Below are 17,371 nucleotides of genomic sequence, written 5' to 3'. Positions count from 1 at the left end.
GATTATTGCAAAATGCTGGAACTATACCATCCATTTACTTTTATAGTACTGCTAATCATTTATATCTTTTACTGTCTAACCGTTGTTGCAGCTCATCTATTTTACACCAGAATTACAACTGTTCAATAAATACTTATTGAAAAAGCCCAGCCTGTTTATTCGGTGTATCTCTCTGAGACTGCCTAAACTAGCACCAGTGACTGAGCGAACGGTAGTACATTGTTTCCACGGTCCTAAGGGATCAGGGTTGTCATGTTCGATAGTTGCCAAGAACTATTCTCTCCTTGGTAAGAGGAGATTCTAGTGGCACTGTGAGCTAGCTGATACAGAAGGCCAACATACCCGGTGGGGGTGTCTGGAATCAGTCTAACACCAATCCTACAGTGTACGCTGTCTAAACGCGCAGATCCTGTATAGTTTTATAGGAACTACACAACACTATCTTGGTCCGGCTCAGACGGGAAAGGTCCAGCCCTGCGTCATGCACCCTCTGAATGGAAACCCAAGCAACTCTGGTCTGCCTCAGCCTTGTGGGGTGGATCCTTGTGGCCCTGGTCTGGACTCAGCCTTGTGGGGCGAGTCCTTGTGGCCCTGGTCTGGCCTCAGCCTTGTAGGATGAGTCCTTGTGGGGTGAGCCCTTGTGGGGTGAGTCCTTGTGGGGTGAGCCCTTGTGGGGTGAGTCCTTGTGCGCTGGTCTGGCCTCAGCCTTGTGGGGTGAGTCCTTGTGGGCCCTGGTCTGGCTTCAGCCTTGTGGGGCGAGTCCTTGTGGGGTGAGTCCTTGTGGCCCTGGCCTGCCTCAGCCTAGTGGGGTGAGTCCTTGTGGGGTGAGCCCTTGTGGGGTGAGCCCTTGTCGGCGCTGGTCTGGCCTCAGCCTTGTGGGGTGAGTCCTTGTGGGGTGAGTCCTTGCGGGTCTTGGTTTGGCCGCAGTTTTGTGGGGTGAGTCCTTGTGGGCTCTGGTCTGGGCTCAGCCTTGGGGGTGAGTCCTTGTGGGCGCTGGTCTGGGCTCAGCCTTGTGGGGTGAGTCCTTGTCGGCCCTGGTCTGCCTCAGCCTTGTGGGGTGAGTCCTTGTGGGGTGAGTCCTTGTGGGGTGAGTACTTGTGGCCCTGGCCTGCCTCAGCCTTGTGGGGTGAGTCCTTGTGGGGTGAGTCCTTGTGGGGTGAGTCCTCGTGGGCCCTGGTCTGCCTCATCCTTGGGGGGTGAGTCCTTGTCGGCTCTGGTCTGGTCTCAGCCTTGGGGGTGTGTCCTTGTGGGCCCTGGTCAGGCTTCAGCCTTGTGGGGTGAGTCCGTGTGGGGTGAGTTGGTATGACCTCAGCCTTGTGGGGTGAGTCCATGTTGGCTCTGGTCTGGCCTCAGCCTTGTGGGGTGAGTCGTTGTGGGGCGAGTCCTTGTGGCCCTGGCCTGCCTCAGCCTTGTGGGGCGAGTCCTCGTGGGCCCTGGTCTGCCTCATCCTTGGGGGTGAGTCCTTGTGGGGTGAGTCCTTGTCGGCGCTGGTCTGGCCTCAGCCTTGGGGGGTGGGCCCTTGTCGGCCCTGGTCTGGCTTCAGCTTTGTGGGGCGAGTCCTTGTGGGGTGAGTTGGTATGACCAAATATAGTAGGTGGAACTGGCACCGCTGGGTAGTGCGCGTGTACTCCTGAGGTATGGTGCTTGCGTGCCGCGGAGGGATCGCTGTCTGTGCCTCACAGCGTAAGTATACAACAGTACTAATACGTGGCTTCCCCTGTGAAAGGGGGAGACTCCTCTGCGCACTGCTTCAAAGACAAAGTCTTAATGTTTCTGCTCTGGACCCTGGTTAGGGTTTACACAACAATCACTTTGCCAATGAATGTGAGGTTGCTTCATTTCTGTGTTTATTTCTTTTCATTCAGTAAATTGTATAACTCATTCCATTTCATGGTTATAATACATGGTACATCCTCCTGTCGACCGAAAATATCAAGTGTCCCAATGCATTTCGGGCTTTCTGTCAGCCCTTCTTCAGGGGAGTACTCTACAAGTCAAGAAAATAAATGTCCATCAGTAAACTGAAGTATAGCTACATCGTTCGTACATGGCGTGATGGTGAATGATCCTGTGCTGCATTGTGCAAATGAATAGAGTGCTCGCTAAACGTGCAATTATTCTATGGAAGGGTGCCTGAGGTGAGAGTTTTAAGGTTACAAGTATCCGGGATGTGGTCTGAAGTTGCAGGGTTGGACGTGCTCGGTGCTCAATGGTGTTTTAAAGGCGGGTGCACAAACTATTCAGAAACGGGGTGAAAACATACTAGGATAGTGCTCAAAATTGAATGGTCAGAGCGTGCCATGGGTACTAGCGGGTGAAACATGCATATAAGTTACAGGTCCATACTACGGGTACTTACTCGGGACTGTGAGCGTTGTCGCATACGTCCGTGAGGATGCAGGCGTGTGGCGCGTTACTAAGTGGGGTAGTTAAACAGACGTTGGTATACGTGAACACTGTGGAAGGACTAATCCGTAAGCAGTGTAAACGGGCGCCATATTGGAGTGTTGAAATAGAGCGGTGAATGGGGTTAAAGCTATCTAGTGACAGGGGTTCAACAGGGTCAGTAAATTGAAAGTGAAAATAAGAATAAGAATGAAAAATAAAAATAAACATAAAAAATAAAAATAAACATTCGAAAGGCATAAATGTAAGTAGCCAATGTGTAAACAAGAATTACTAATGGTAAATACAGTAACATCATTACAAATAGCAAAGAAATTCCATCCGGTCATTAAGTCCGTTCGGTTGCATCGTGGCCATATGTCGGATCCAAAAGTTCTCACGTTTCAATAATGTATTTTTGTTGTTTCTGCCTGGTTTAATTTGTTCCAAAATCAAGAATTTCATTTGTGGCACTGTGTGGTGTTTTTCCCTGAAATGTGCTGCCACTGAGGATTTCAGATTGTTGGTCCTGATGTTACTCTTGTGTTCCAATATGCGTGCTCGTATCTTTCTCTCTGTGTGTCCTATGTAGCTCAGGCCACACGGACATTTGAGCATATAGATAACGTTGGCGGTGTTACATGTGGCATTGACTTTGAGTTTGATCTGGTAACCTTTCATAGGATGGTTGGTGGAATTCCCTGGTATGATGTTGTGGCAGTTACTACAGTTATGACATGGCAACAGTCCTTTATATGACTCTTTGTATAGTTTCTCTGGGTTTGGTCAGAATCTCCTTAATGTTCCTTCCTCTTGTGTACGCGAATATGGGTGGTTGTGCAAAGGCTCCTTGGAAATCCGGGTCTGTACTCAAAAGTGGCTAGTGCTTGCATATGATTCTCTTGTACTGGTTACTGATGGTGGTGTATTTGGATACCACTACTATTCGAGTGTTGTCTGGTTTTGGTTTGACCTGTAGTAGATCTTTCCGTGTACTCCTCTTGCTGCGGGAAACCGCTTCTTTGAGTATGGTGGGTATCCTCGTGAAGTGAAACGATCCACGGTGTGGAGAACTTTTGTCACATTCTGCAACGTTGGAGACTATGCGTTTGAGTCTCAAGAGTTGGGAGTATGGTAAATTGTGCTTAAGGGCTGGCCGAAGAAAACTGTTGAAGTGTAAAATAGAGTTCCGGTCCGTGGGTTTACGAAAAATGGTCGTGTTGAACTTGGATCCGTCTCTCAGTACTTCTACATCCAGGAAGTGGATGTGCTCCTTGTCATAGTTCCAGGTGAATTGTATTCTTGCATTGATCTTGTTCCAGTTGTTCAAGAATTCTGCCAAGGTGTTAGTGTGGCCTGACCATAGGATGAATATGTCATCTATAAATCTCAGGTAAAGTTTACCATGGGTGAGCCACATGGGGTCTTTGAGTATGTGTGTCTCTTCAAAGTGCTTCATAAAGATGTTCGCGTAGCATGGAGCTGAACAATTACCCATGGAGGTACCGCATAATTGTTGGAAGCAGTTGTTGTTGACTGTGAAGTAGCTGTGGTATAATGTAAAAATCATCAATTCCATCAGTAGTACTTTCAGGTCTGGATCCAAGGTTGATCCGGCTAATGTTTTTTCTATGGCTTCAATCCCCATATCGTGAGGTATGGATGTGTACAATGAACATACGTCCACTGTGCATAGTACTAGATCTTGGTCTGTGAGATTTTCAGTGCATCTTTCAAGTTTGACTAGAAAGTCGGTGGTGTCTCTGATGTAGGAGTCAGTTTGGAGTACGAAGGGTTGCAGGTATTTGTCGAGAAATTTACCCGTGGCCTCGTGTATGCTCCCTTTGGTAGATACTACGGGTCCCACTAAAACCTCTCCTTTGTAAGAATAACACCCGATTTGTTGAGCGTTGGTATGCCATACTCAACAAATGCTCCTTGGATTTAATCCTTTTAATCATAGAGGAACTTTCAAAGACCTTAGAAGAACTAAGACGACCTTAGACGATTGCGCGCCGAAGGCGCGCTTAAGGCAAGCTCGTCTGCGCTCGTCCGCGCCGAGACCGGGCCCAGGGCACCCCCACCTGCCCGAGCTCTCCCGCTCCACAAGGCAAACAGATACAGTAGAGAAACACTCATGCTACTAAACCCTTTGGCAGGCAGAGCTAACTGCCCTCGTCTAAGTCCCCACTTTGAGTCCGAGACCAATAGTCTATGTTCCAACTGCCTAGGGCGCCTGCCTCATATCAATCCCCTCCCACTAGTTTTACATTCGAACCCTGATCAGAATACAGGATATAGGCACTTCTTGCCAACACACGCCGTCCTCAAACAGACCATTAAGGGAGAATTAGCCAGTGGACTATTAAACGTCAGGTCTCTGCCGAAACACGCCACTGAAATACAGCTTTTGGTCGAGTCCAACCATTTGGACATTTTATTTCTGACTGAGACATGGACGGCTGCAGGAATGGAATTAGAGCTAGAGCCGGCCTGCCCGCCAGGATACAAGATCATTCATAAACCTAGGACCATAGGACGAGGAGGAGGAACAGGGATCATCTTTAAAGAGGAGCTAAATATTGCTACCTTAGATGTCGATACGGTTTCATGTGCTGAAATACTTGGGATATCGATCAGACATGACTCAGGCCACTGCCTCACGAGCCTAATCTGCTATAGGACTCCGGGACATATCAACGCAACACAACAGCAGGAATTGATTGCCGTCATCAACAACATATCAATCTCACACAGCAAACTACTGGTACTAGGAGATTTCAATCTTTGGGATAATGACCAACTACACACGGCCTTCCACAATATCACCCACTCTTGGGAAAACTTAGGGCTGAAACAGTGGATAACTACCCCCACACATAAACAGGGAAATACACTGGATCTAATATTTGCTGCAGAGGATCTTATTACAATGAGAACAACGCTCCCAGTAGATTGGTCAGACCATCACCTCCTACTTTTCAACATTCACACCTTGACTAATACAGGACCTACTAATACACAGAGCAGATCCTTTACTGGACGCGATTGGAAAGGCCTGCTAAAAAGGAAAGAGAAAGGAAAGTTCAATCTCCATCACATTGGGAATTCGTTCAACCCAGAGAACGACATCACCACTAACTATCTCACGTTGTGTAAAGAAGTAACCAAAAAGCTCGACGATACTGTACCCCTGAAAGTAATCAGGAAAAGAGGAAGACCCTCCGCGCCCTGGTACACGGATAACCTGAAGGCACTGAAAAGAGCCTGTAAAAACGCCGAAAGGATGTGGAGAAAAAATTACTCGGAGCCGGAGAAACTGATATGGAGACAAACCATCGCAAGATATAAAAAAGATATCATCGCAGCCAAAGCAAACTATTTCGCCGACTTACTACTCCACAGCTCTAATAAGTCCCGTGACACTTTCAGGATAATCAGAGAGCTATCCAATCCGGATTGTGCGAACAGTCAAATTAAGCCCTCACAAGAATTATGCGATGACTTAGCTTCCTTCTTTCAGGAAAAAATCACCAAAATCATTGAGGGAATGAAGGGTGCTTCCATCTCCTCTGAGCAGGATATTAGTAACCCCGAGAATAGGGAGAAGAGCGAAGACAACGCAGGACGACCCAACCCTAAGGCTACCTTAGAACATTTTAAAGTCCTTACAGAACAAGATTTCACAAAAACTGCTCTTAATACAACCTCAGGGTCCCCTCTGGACCCTCTGCCTCACAAAATAGTAAAGGAGTTCAGGGATGACCTTTTCCCAGTATTGCAACAGCTTTGCAATCAATCCCTCATTTCTGGCACAGTACCAAAAGAATGGAAATTGGCGGTTGTTACCCCCCTATTAAAGAAACCTAATCTAGACCCGAACTGCAAAAAAAACTACCGTCCTATATCGCTCCTGCCATACCCTATAAAGATCATAGAGCGGTGGGTCAGCAGATCCCTTGCCCTCTTCCTAGAAACCAACAACATCCTGGAAGAGGAGCAATTCGGTTTCAGACCAGCTCACGGAACCGAGTCAGCTCTGCTGACAGTTCTGGATGACCTGCGAATGAGGGCGGACAGGGGGGAATCAGCAATCCTGATTCTGCTGGACCTGTCCGCCGCTTTCGATACGGTGAGCCACGACATCCTGCTGACAAGACTAAAAAACATTGGAATCGGCGGAGTGGCGCTCGATTGGTTTCACTCCTATTTAAAAGACAGATGGCAGGCAGTAGCCATCCCCCCATATCAGTCGGAATTTGTTAAAGTCCCACATGGCGTCCCACAAGGGTCCGCAATCAGTCCGATACTTTTTAATATATATATGCAACCCCTGTTGGGCATTATCAAGGCCCACGGTATTAGCGTGATCAACTATGCGGACGACACGCAGCTGATGATTTCCCTTGATGGTGCCCAGGCCAACTCACTCACGGCCTTCCATACCTGTATGGCAGAAATGACACTCTGGCTAAACCAGAACTCACTACAATTTAATAGTGATAAAACGGAAATAATGCACTGCGCAGTTGGCAGAATTACCAGAAGTCTACCCACCGATTTCTGGCCCTTGGACCTGGGGGAGTCATTAGCCCCAGTGAAATCAGTGAAAAATCTCGGAGTCAGCTTTAACGACTGTCTGAGCTTAGAGACCAATGTCAACAAGCAGATGAGTAGCTGCTTTGCTTTAATGAGAGGACTGCGAAAGCTGCTACCCCTCTTACCAGCACAGGTCAGAACCACCATAGTTAGGAGCACCATTCTCAGCCGCCTGGATTACTGTAATGCTCTGCTTCTGGAATCCCCGACCTATTTGATCTCCAGATTGCAAAGCATCCAGGCGGCAGCAGCGAAGCTGGCACTCTCCCGAGAGCGAAGATCCTTTACCACCCTCGCTCTTGCCGATCTTCACTGGCTACCTGTACATCAAAGGATCTGCTTTAAATCCCTCTGCATTGTCTTTAGGGCAGTACACGGAATGGGCCCCCGACCACTTCAAAAGAAATTCAAATGGTATATACCCACACGGTCCCTCCGCTCCTCATCCTCCAACCTGATAAGCATACCCAGGATCAGGAAAGCCACTTATGGTGGCAGAGCTTTCAGCATAGCCGCAGCCCATCTGTGGAACAAATTACCTATCGACATCAGGAAAACAGACGAACTGATGGCTTTCCGTAAAAAGGTGAAAACATGGCTCTTCCCCAAAGTTTAATCTCACCAGAACTTTATACTATCCCCCTCCTCTGATGCACAGTATTTTCAGCAATATGTACACAGCGCCAGGATGCCCGTAGGGTTGCAGAAGCGCTCTACAAATGCTATAAAAATAAATAAATAAACTAACTACCAAAATCAAGAATACACGCGCCGAACTGACCGACACCATGGATGCTGCCGCATTAACCACTTCACAGTCAACAACAACTGCTTCCAACAATTATGCGGTACCTCCTTGGGTAATTGTTCAGCTCCATGCTACGCGAACATCTTTATGAAGCACTTTGAAGAGACACACATACTCAAAGACCCCATGTGGCTCACCCATGGTAAACTTTACCTGAGATTTATAGATGACATATTCATCCTATGGTCAGGCCACACTAACACCTTGGCAGAATTCTTGAACAACTGGAACAAGATCAATGCAAGAATACAATTCACCTGGAACTATGACAAGGAGCACATCCACTTCCTGGATGTAGAAGTACTGAGAGACGGATCCAAGTTCAACACGACCATTTTTCGTAAACCCACGGACCGGAACTCTATTTTACACTTCAACAGTTTTCATCGGCCAGCCCTTAAGCACAATTTACCATACTCCCAACTCTTGAGAATCAAACGCATAGTCTCCAACGTTGCAGAATGTGACAAAGAAATTCTCCACACCGTGGATCGATTCACTTCACGAGGATACCCACCCACAATACTCAAAGAAGCGGTTTCCCGCAGCAAGAGGAGTACACAGAAAGATCTACTACAGGTCAAACCAAAACCAGACAACACTCGAATAGTAGTGGTATCCAAATACACCACCATCAGTAACCAGTACAAGAGAATCATATCCAAGCACTAGCCACTTTTGAGTACAGAACCGGATTTCCAAGTAGCCTTTGCACAACCACCCATATTCGCGTACACAAGAGGAAGGAACATTAAGGAGATTCTGACCAAACCCAGAGAAACTATACAAACAGAGTCATACAAAGGACTGTTGCCATGTCATAACTGTAGTAACTGCCACAACATCATACCAGGGAATTCCACCAACCATCCTATGAAAGGTTACCAGATCAAACTCAAAGTCAATGCCACATGTAACACTGCCAACGTTATCTATATGCTCAAATGTCTGTGTGGCCTGAGCTACATAGGACACACAGAGAGAAAGATACGAGCACGCATATTGGAACACAAGAGTAACATCAGGACCAACAATCTGAAATCCTCAGTGGCAGCACATTTCAGTGAAAAACACCACTCAGTGCCACAATTGAAATTCTTGATTTTGGAACAAATTAAACCAGGCAGAAACAACAAAAATACATTATTGAAACGTGAGAACTTTTGGATCCGACATATGGCCACGATGCAACCGAACGGACTTAATGACCGGATGGAATTTCTTTGCTATTTGTAATGATGCTACTGTATTTACCATTAGCAATTCTTGTTTACACATTGGCTACTTACATTTATGCCTTTCGAATTTTTATTTTTATTTTTTATGTTTATGTTTATTTTTATTTTTCATTCTTATTCTTATTTTCACTTTCAATTTACTGACCCTGTTGAACCCCTGTCACTAGATAGCTTTAACCCCATTCACCGCTCTATTTCAACACTCCAATATGGCGCCCGTTTACACTGCTTACGGATTAGTCCTTCCACAGTGTTCACGTATACCAACGTCTGTTTAACTACCCCACTTACTAACGCGCCACACGCCTGCATCCTCACGGACGTATGCGACAACGCTCACAGTCCCGAGTAAGTACCCGTAGTATGGACCTGTAACTTATATGCATGTTACACCCGCTAGTACCCATGGCACGCTCTGACCATTCAATTTTGAGCACTATCCTAGTATGTTTTCACCCCGTTTCTGAATAGTTTGTGCACCCGCCTTTAAAACACCATTGAGCACCGAGCACGTCCAACCCTGCAACTTCAGACCACATCCCGGATACTTGTAACCTTAAAACTCTCACCTCAGGCACCCTTCCATAGAATAATTGCACGTTTAGCGAGCACTCTATTCATTTGCACAATGCAGCACAGGATCATTCACCATCACGCCATGTACGAACGATGTAGCTATACTTCAGTTTACTGATGGACATTTATTTTCTTGACTTGTAGAGTACTCCCCTGAAGAAGGGCTGACAGAAAGCCCGAAATGCATTGGGACACTTGATATTTTCGGTCGACAGGAGGATGTACCATGTATTATAACCATGAAATGGAATGAGTTATACAATTTACTGAATGAAAAGAAATAAACACAGAAATGAAGCAACCTCACATTCATTGGCAAAGTGATTGTTGTGTAAACCCTAACCAGGGTCCAGAGCAGAAACATTAAGACTTTGTCTTTGAAGCAGTGCGCAGAGGAGTCTCCCCCTTTCACAGGGGAAGCCACGTATTAGTACTGAGTTGGTATGACCTCAGCCTTGTGTGGATGAGCCCTTGTCGGCCTTGATATGGCCTCAGCCGTGTGGGGTGAGTCCTTGCAGTGGCGGCTGCTCCCATGAATCAGTGGTGGGGTGGGTGGAGGATAAGGGGGGAATGAATCCCTTACCTGCCCGCCGCCTGGCTGACCGCCGCCACTCTTCTTTCCTCTTCCTGGCTTCTGTTGGAACAGGAAGCAGGATAGGATCCCCATAGCCGATCACAACGCTGGTCTGGGCGCCGTGGTTCGGCGCTCAGATGGGGAATGGGAGCCTGGACATGCAGCCTGGGTCGAGAATATGCAAAGTGCGCATGAATGTTTGGCAAGCCTCAGATGGCGGCCAAACATTCATTTAAAAAAATCTTTTTACAGTGGTAATAAACAGATGACAGCGGTAATCATCACATTCGGCGTCGCACTCAGATTACATGAATCACATATGGCAGACATTTATCTCTACATTATTATCCAACTTATCCCCCTCCCAACTTCCAGAACCCGGTAGCAAAACTATCCTAGTTTCACCCTCAGTCCACCTTCAAATGAGGAACCCCACTAACAGGTACACAGAGCACCACTCTACTCTCATTTCAGCACCCCCAAACCGTTGTTCATTTAAGTGGGGAGCCTCTACCCTCATAAGCGCCTGCATGCACCAATCCATATCGGTTTTCCATTCGCTCTTCGCAGGCCCCTTGGGCGACCTCCATTTCCTTGCTATGTTAAGCTTGGCCACCATGAGGCCCAGTGAGACCCACAATCGCTCTGCTGATGTGAAGTCTGTTGTTTCCCAAATATTCAGTAAACACCTTTGAGGCGAGGCCTCTACATTTCCCCACACAGTGCTATCATACATGACATGACCGCTCTCCAGTACTCCTGAATCTTTGGGCAATCCCACCACATGTGCAAAACCCTGCCCCCCTGGCCACAGCCCCTGGGACAGTGGGTTGGGTTAAGTCTGCCATTTTAACTAATGTTATGCATGTATAACATGTCCTAAGTCATATTTTCAGCTGGACTAGCCTGAAAAGGATAGTATTTACGCTTCCCTTGGGGGACGCTAGTGCCTCCTGCCTCTCTTCATCACTCAATTGCCCCAGCTCTTCCATCCACTTAGTACGTATTTTCTCCAAGGTGTCAGGGAAATTATATAATATTTTCCGATATGTTAGGGATATGGCTTTCTTCTGCAAATAATCATCTAACAACTTATCTTCAGGGGGGGGGGACTGGGAGGTCCGCCCCCTTGGAATGGTTTGCTGTAGCTCATGTCGTATCTGGAGATATTGGAAGGCGTCTCTTGATGCCGACTCGTACTCCCTCTGTCTGGATGTCACAAAAGGTCGAATTTCCCCGCCTGCCCATCGGCCGCATAGCCTTGAAAGACCAATAAGGTCCCACTTATCAAAGTCAAGCCTGCCCATAGGCCGCATAGCCTTGAAAGACCAATAAGGTCCCACTTATCAAAGTCAAGCCTGCCCATAGGTCGCATAGCCTTGAAAGACCAATAAGGTCCCACTTATCAAAGTCAAGCCTGCCCATAGGCCGCATAGCCTTGAAAGACCAATAAGGTCCCACTTATCAAAGTCAACCCTGCCCATAGGCCGCATAGCCTTGAAAGACCAATAAGGTCCCACTTATCAAAGTCAAGCCTGCCCATAGGTCGCATAGCCTTGAAAGACCAATAAGGTCCCACTTATCAAAGTCAAGCCTGCCCATAGGCCGCATAGCCTTGAAAGACCAATAAGGTCCCACTTATCAAAGTCAAGCCTTCCCATAGGTCGCATAGCCTTGAAAGACCAATAAGGTCCCACTTATCAAAGCCAAGGGTATTTTGCCAGAAGTCCCAATGGTGCCCAGTCCCATAGCGGAGTGGTTCGAGTGATCCTATCTCGCCACCCTAGTGCCGCTGTCACCATACGCCATACTTTAATAGTCTCAGACATTGAGGTGGTTTTTGAGCATTTCACGTTTCCCCCCTAGATGGCCCTAAGGTAGCCCCACGATCGCATATTATGCCTGTCCATCCTATAGGCCGGTACGTCCTGAGCTAGCTGGACCCAGTGGTTAACCACTGTAAGTTGCGTCTCCCAGTTGTAATACTGAAGCGCCGGAAGAGCATCCCTCCTAGACCTATTGCTAACAAAAAGTCAGCTAGGATCTTTCCAGAGGGGTATTTCAGTCCTACTGGCCAGCGGTCCACAGAGAGCTGCATTGAGCAGCCCTCCCTGCGGTAAACCGACAATGAGCGAGCCCAGACCTGCCAGTGTGGGGGCATGGAGTATCGGGGGGACGTAGAGGGGAATAATATAGCCTTATAGCCCGCCGTAGAGGGCTATACCGTCTATTAAAGGCCCTCTCCAGCGTTAAAGGCCCCGAGCCGAAGGCAAGGGCCTTTAACAAGGGAGAGGGACTTTAATAGCCGTATAGCCCATCTACGAAGGGTTATAAGGCTATTAGAACATTCTGTCACTAGAGAACAGAATGTTCTAACAACAAAAAACAAAGCCTTTTGGAAGCGTGAGGGGATTGGAATCCCCTCAGGCTCCCTGAAGCCTTTGCTCACAGTCAGAGCTGCGAACAAAGAAACATTGGAATGTTGGAGCTCCGGGCTTATACCAGTCATTATAAGCCCGGAGCACGCCATTGTTTTTAATGGAGCTCCCAACATTCCAATGTTCTAATAATAAATATCCTGGCCCTCCCTATGTCCAGATAGTGCTGCAAATTACCAGTGGGGGCATGCGTAATATTCTGCATGGTAAATGGTAAGGAGTTGCGTCAAAGAATACCTCACACTCTGGAGCCTCTAGTATAGCCCGCATGTGCTACTAGTTTGTAACCGTATCTATTAAGTGCACAGTAAGTGGTTCCCTGCAGGTGAGTTTCTTGCAGCAGGGCAGGGCTATATCGGGTGAGTGGCGTTTTAAGTGTTGTAGCACTACCCCCTTTCAATGTTGTCCCCAAGACCAGTCACACTGCAGGAGATTTGGACAGTGTTCATGATATCTTGCGTATGTAGTGTTTGGACAACTCGGCCGGGAGACTAGTGGCGCTGGGAGAGATTCTCAATCCAAACATGGAGTATCTGGAAACAGTAGAGGAGCCCTTTACACAGGCCCTCGGGTCTACCTCGGAGAGATCCTGACTTGCACCGCTCAATAACTTAAAACACTTGCCATGAAACAATGTCATTGATATATATCAACAAATACTGCCTACATAACACATAAAAACTTAAGTAACATTCCACATCCGCCCACCTCCCTGCATCGTGGACTCAAAACTGCCCCCCCCCAACTTTGCAGAGTGCCTGCGTACCCCAACCCTCATGTCCTAATGTCGGGGAGAGTGTCCCAGCTGGGTCGTCTACCCACCGCAACCCCCCCGTTAAACATGGAAAGGTTTAACCACACTGCAGCAGTTCAATCGGGATGTGACAGTGTCCCAGGTCATCTCCGCATCTCCTCGCAGAATCAACAACTCGGCGTAGTGAAGGGTGGGGAAGGTTCTCAAGCAGGCGCTCTAACCTCCAGTAGATCCATTGCATGGAAGCCAGGCGGACCTTCGTAAGTCCAAAATTACTATCTCTGTCCAAGTCACTGTGAGGCCCCACTAGGCGCAGATGGATCCCAAAATACCCTGAGTCCCCACAGGTCCGGATGGAGATGTACTACGGCGTGCAGCGTCGGAAGGTCCCTCCTCGGCAGCATCTGTTTCCTGACTCTGTTGTAGTCCAGGAAGGAACGTCCCAACCTTTGAACTTTAATCGTAAAGTCCAGGAAAAATGTGAACGTGGCATTTTCATACTTGAGAGGGGGCCCGAGTGAGCTGTCTGTAGTACTACATTCCTGTCTCTACAATTGAAAATCCTCCCCACTATAGGATGTGGCGGCGCACCCGGACGTGGCCGGCCTCTCAGAACTCGGTGGGCTTGCTCCACCGAGAAGTAGTCAGAAAGTGGCTGCAGCCGTTTTCCTATAAGATCTTCAACGAAGAGATCCGTGGCCAGGCCCTCCGCTCGCCCTGGATTCTGACATTGTTTCTGCGTGTGCGTCCTTCAAAGTCTTCAAGTTTCGCCTCTAGAGTAGCAGTAGTAGCACGGAACTCTTTCACGTGGACTTCAAAGAGTTTTAGTGGTGGTTTGGAGCACGGTGATAGAGTCTTCAGTGACTTTGACGCAGGTGCCAAGATTGCAGAGGTACGCATGTATCAACGTAACTTCTGAGGCAACTGTGTCAATTTTATTTTCAAGGGCAGAGCGTACCCCTTGAATTGCCTCCTTTATATCTTATAATGTGAGAGCCCCATCCTCCGCACTTCTCCTCGGCCTCGGTTCTCCAGAGGGGCAGACCCCAACTAATGTAGGCCGCAGCTCGCGACACACACTCAACGGTCCTCCTCACTCTGGAGGACGCAGCTGCTGCTCTTTTTCTACTACTGCTCTCCCACTTTCACTTCTGCAGTAGTCGATCTCACTGCCGCCGACCCCCTTGAGACCCCTGCCGGACTCCACACTCTGGGTCGATCCGCCCCTTGCTAGGCTGCACCTCGCACCCATGGTCCCGCCAGGCACTCCAACGACCCAATGCAGGGATCGAAGACACAATCGATGCCTCCGGGCAGCCATTGGACTCCAGTACATCGCCAAACAGTGAGGAAATTGGATATTTGTGTGGCTATTCAGCGTTTCGTGGAGGGCCGGAGGAGCTTGCTTATGATGTGGCCATTTCGGCTGGCTGCTAGCCACCCAGCCAAACCTTCATGCGCACTTAGGAGGATGCCTCCACTCGTACCCCCCCACGCAGCCTAGCTCCGCCCCACAAAACTGACCCAGCACAGAAAAATAAAATGATAATAACATCCTGTTATCATATACATGTTTCCTTTTTTGCTGTGCTGAAAGGCAGTGGGGCGACACTCCTCCGCCTCAGTTGGGGAGCGGCCCCCGAGTGCTCGCGGGCCCCGGTCGGGCCTCAGCCTTGAAGGGGCTCCTCGGGAGGGGGTGCAGGTGGCCTTCCTCTGACCCAGCGGAGTTTAGGGGACAGCTGAACGCTCAGAGGTGAGTGACGTGTCCAGTTTACTATATACTCACCTCTTTGTGAACCTCCATCAGGACAGGCTGCTGTGACCGCCACAATCATCTGCCCCATCACACGCCGCGTCTCTGACCCTGTACAGCGCTGCGCTGCCTTCGGATAGGTTGGCGCTATAGAAACACCAACATAGACCCATAATAAGGCATTAACAGGGAAAGGCTCTGTTAACATTTCACTGAAGACAGAAGTTTGGGGAGATTCAGGCTTCACGTCCCCCTGGACTGTGGCAGCAGCGCTTCACCCGGGCAGGGTTGTTGTCGCTTCAATGGTGTGGGCACCGGGAGAGTTACTTCTTGCCATCCCCCAGGGATGCCAGAGGACCGAGTCCATTTATGGCACTTCCTCTGATGTTACTTCCTGATGATTGCTGATTGGCCAATAGGCGCAGCGCTGGTAAAACACTGCTTAACACCATCGCAAATGAATATCCTTTGAGGAGCACCTTGGGGCGTCCTAAAGGCCTTTGTGCTCTAAACCCCACTTGGCTGGTGCACACCTTGATTCAAGGTCACGTCTGTCCAGGGGCCCCTTCACATTAACGCTCGTCTGCACTTTAAGCCGCACTTCAGTAGCGCCTTGAAGCTCCGTCGTTCTGAGAGTGCTTCCTTTATGCTAACACTTATCCGCACCTCAATCTATATGTAAGGATCCCCCCCTCTCAATCCGGACACGTCTCACAGGGACGGGTTTGGGCAGTTGCGGATGGATTTAACCCGTGCGAGCCCGGGTGACGGCTCTTTTCAGCCTCACGTCTTCATTTGAAGTGTGATGCGTGTTTTATGAAGGTTGTGTTTTGAGTAATATCTCAACACAAACGTGTTTATGTTGCTTGCACTTTAATAGACGTAAGTGTCTAATTAAAGCATGATACTACTGTGATGTCAGGTCCTGTTGTATGTGCAGCAGAGGGGGGTGCAGGGTCCCTTTCTGAGGGGCCCCAACATTTCTAGAAGCGGCTCCGAGTGTGAAAAATTCACTCAGGTATTAGACACCAACCAGTGTCTGTGTGACGTCACATATGAGGCTGGGGGGAGGGGGTTGGCTGATGCCAAGTGACATCACACGCCTCCCTTGTCCCATGTGCTCCTGCCCTGCGCTGCCCCCTCCTCACCTGTGAGTGAACCCTAAAACCTGCCTCTCGTGCAAGGCACGGCGGACTCTGCTCACACCTGCGCCGCGCAGCGCCCTGAAGCCGCCCCTTGGAGTGAGCGCTACACACGACAGGTACATCTGAGGCTGAGAGACAAGCTGAGGGCTAGAGGGGGGGGGGGTCTGAGGGGGGCTGTGCCAGTCTATAGGGGGTGGCGGTGGGGTGTGCCAGTCTGGAGAGGGGGGGGTCTGTGCCAGCCTGGGGAGGTGGTCCAGTGTCACTTACATTGTCCGAGGGGGGGGGGGGTGCCAGTCTGGGGGGGCTGGGGTGAGTAGGGGTGGGGGGGGGGGGAGTGCCAGTCTGGAGGGGGGGGAGGGGCTTTGCCAGTCTGGGGGGGCTGGGGTGAGTAGGGGTGGGGGGGGGGCTGTGCCAGTCTGGGGTGGGGGGGGTCACTCACCTTGTCCTCGGGTCGGCGGGTCATCTTTCCTTCCACTGGGCTCCGGGCGAAAAAATAAAGTCCGAAGCGGGATCAAGAGCGGCGAAGACTCATCAAACTCCGGCCCCGGGGCCCGTCACTGCTCACCGGCGGCACAAGAGGGCTCACAACTGGGCATGGAGGCACCAGGATCAGAGGCACAGTGCGCCGAGGCAGAGCCGGGACACTAATCACCAGGAAACGCAACACAACTCACCAGGACATGGAGCACGCATCACCAGAGCTCGAAGCACAGATCACGAGGGCTCTGGGCACCACTCACCAGGGCTCAGGGCACAGATCACCAGGGCTCGAGGGACAGATCACCAGGGCTCAGGGCACAGATCAGTGCTCACCAGGGCTCGGAGCACCGATCACCAGGGCTCGAGGGACAGATCACCAGGGCTCAGGGCACAGATCAGTGCTCACCAGGGCTCGGAGCACCGATCACCAGGGCTCGAGGGACAGATCACCAGGGCTCAGGGCACAGATCAGTGCTCACCAGGGCTCTGGGCAGCACTCACCAGGGCTCGGAGCACCACTCACCAGGGCTCAGGGCACAGATCAGTGCTCACCAGGGCTAGGGGCACCGATCACCAGGGCTCGGAGCACCACTCACCAGGGCTCGAGGGACAGATCACCAG

General features: G+C 49.6%; 1 protein-coding gene across 1 annotated transcript in view; it reads right to left on the bottom strand.

Moving 5' to 3' along the window:
- Window positions 1-16,860, bottom strand: part of LOC144782524 (zinc finger protein 398-like) — a 69,430-nt gene extending 52,570 nt beyond the window's left edge. Inside the window, exon 1 of the mRNA XM_078661932.1 lies at window positions 16,710-16,860. Coding sequence (XP_078518058.1) covers window positions 16,710-16,733 — 24 coding nt within the window. The 5' untranslated portion in view covers window positions 16,734-16,860. The remainder of the gene's footprint in view (window positions 1-16,709) is intronic.
- Between the last annotated feature and the right edge of the window lie 511 nt (window positions 16,861-17,371).

This window comes from Lissotriton helveticus, chromosome 9 (genome assembly GCF_964261635.1).
Source record: "Lissotriton helveticus chromosome 9, aLisHel1.1, whole genome shotgun sequence".
Taxonomy (NCBI): Eukaryota; Metazoa; Chordata; class Amphibia; order Caudata; family Salamandridae; genus Lissotriton; species Lissotriton helveticus.
The sequence above is the reverse complement of the archived record's forward strand: the minus strand, read 5'-3'. Positions and strand labels throughout refer to the sequence as shown.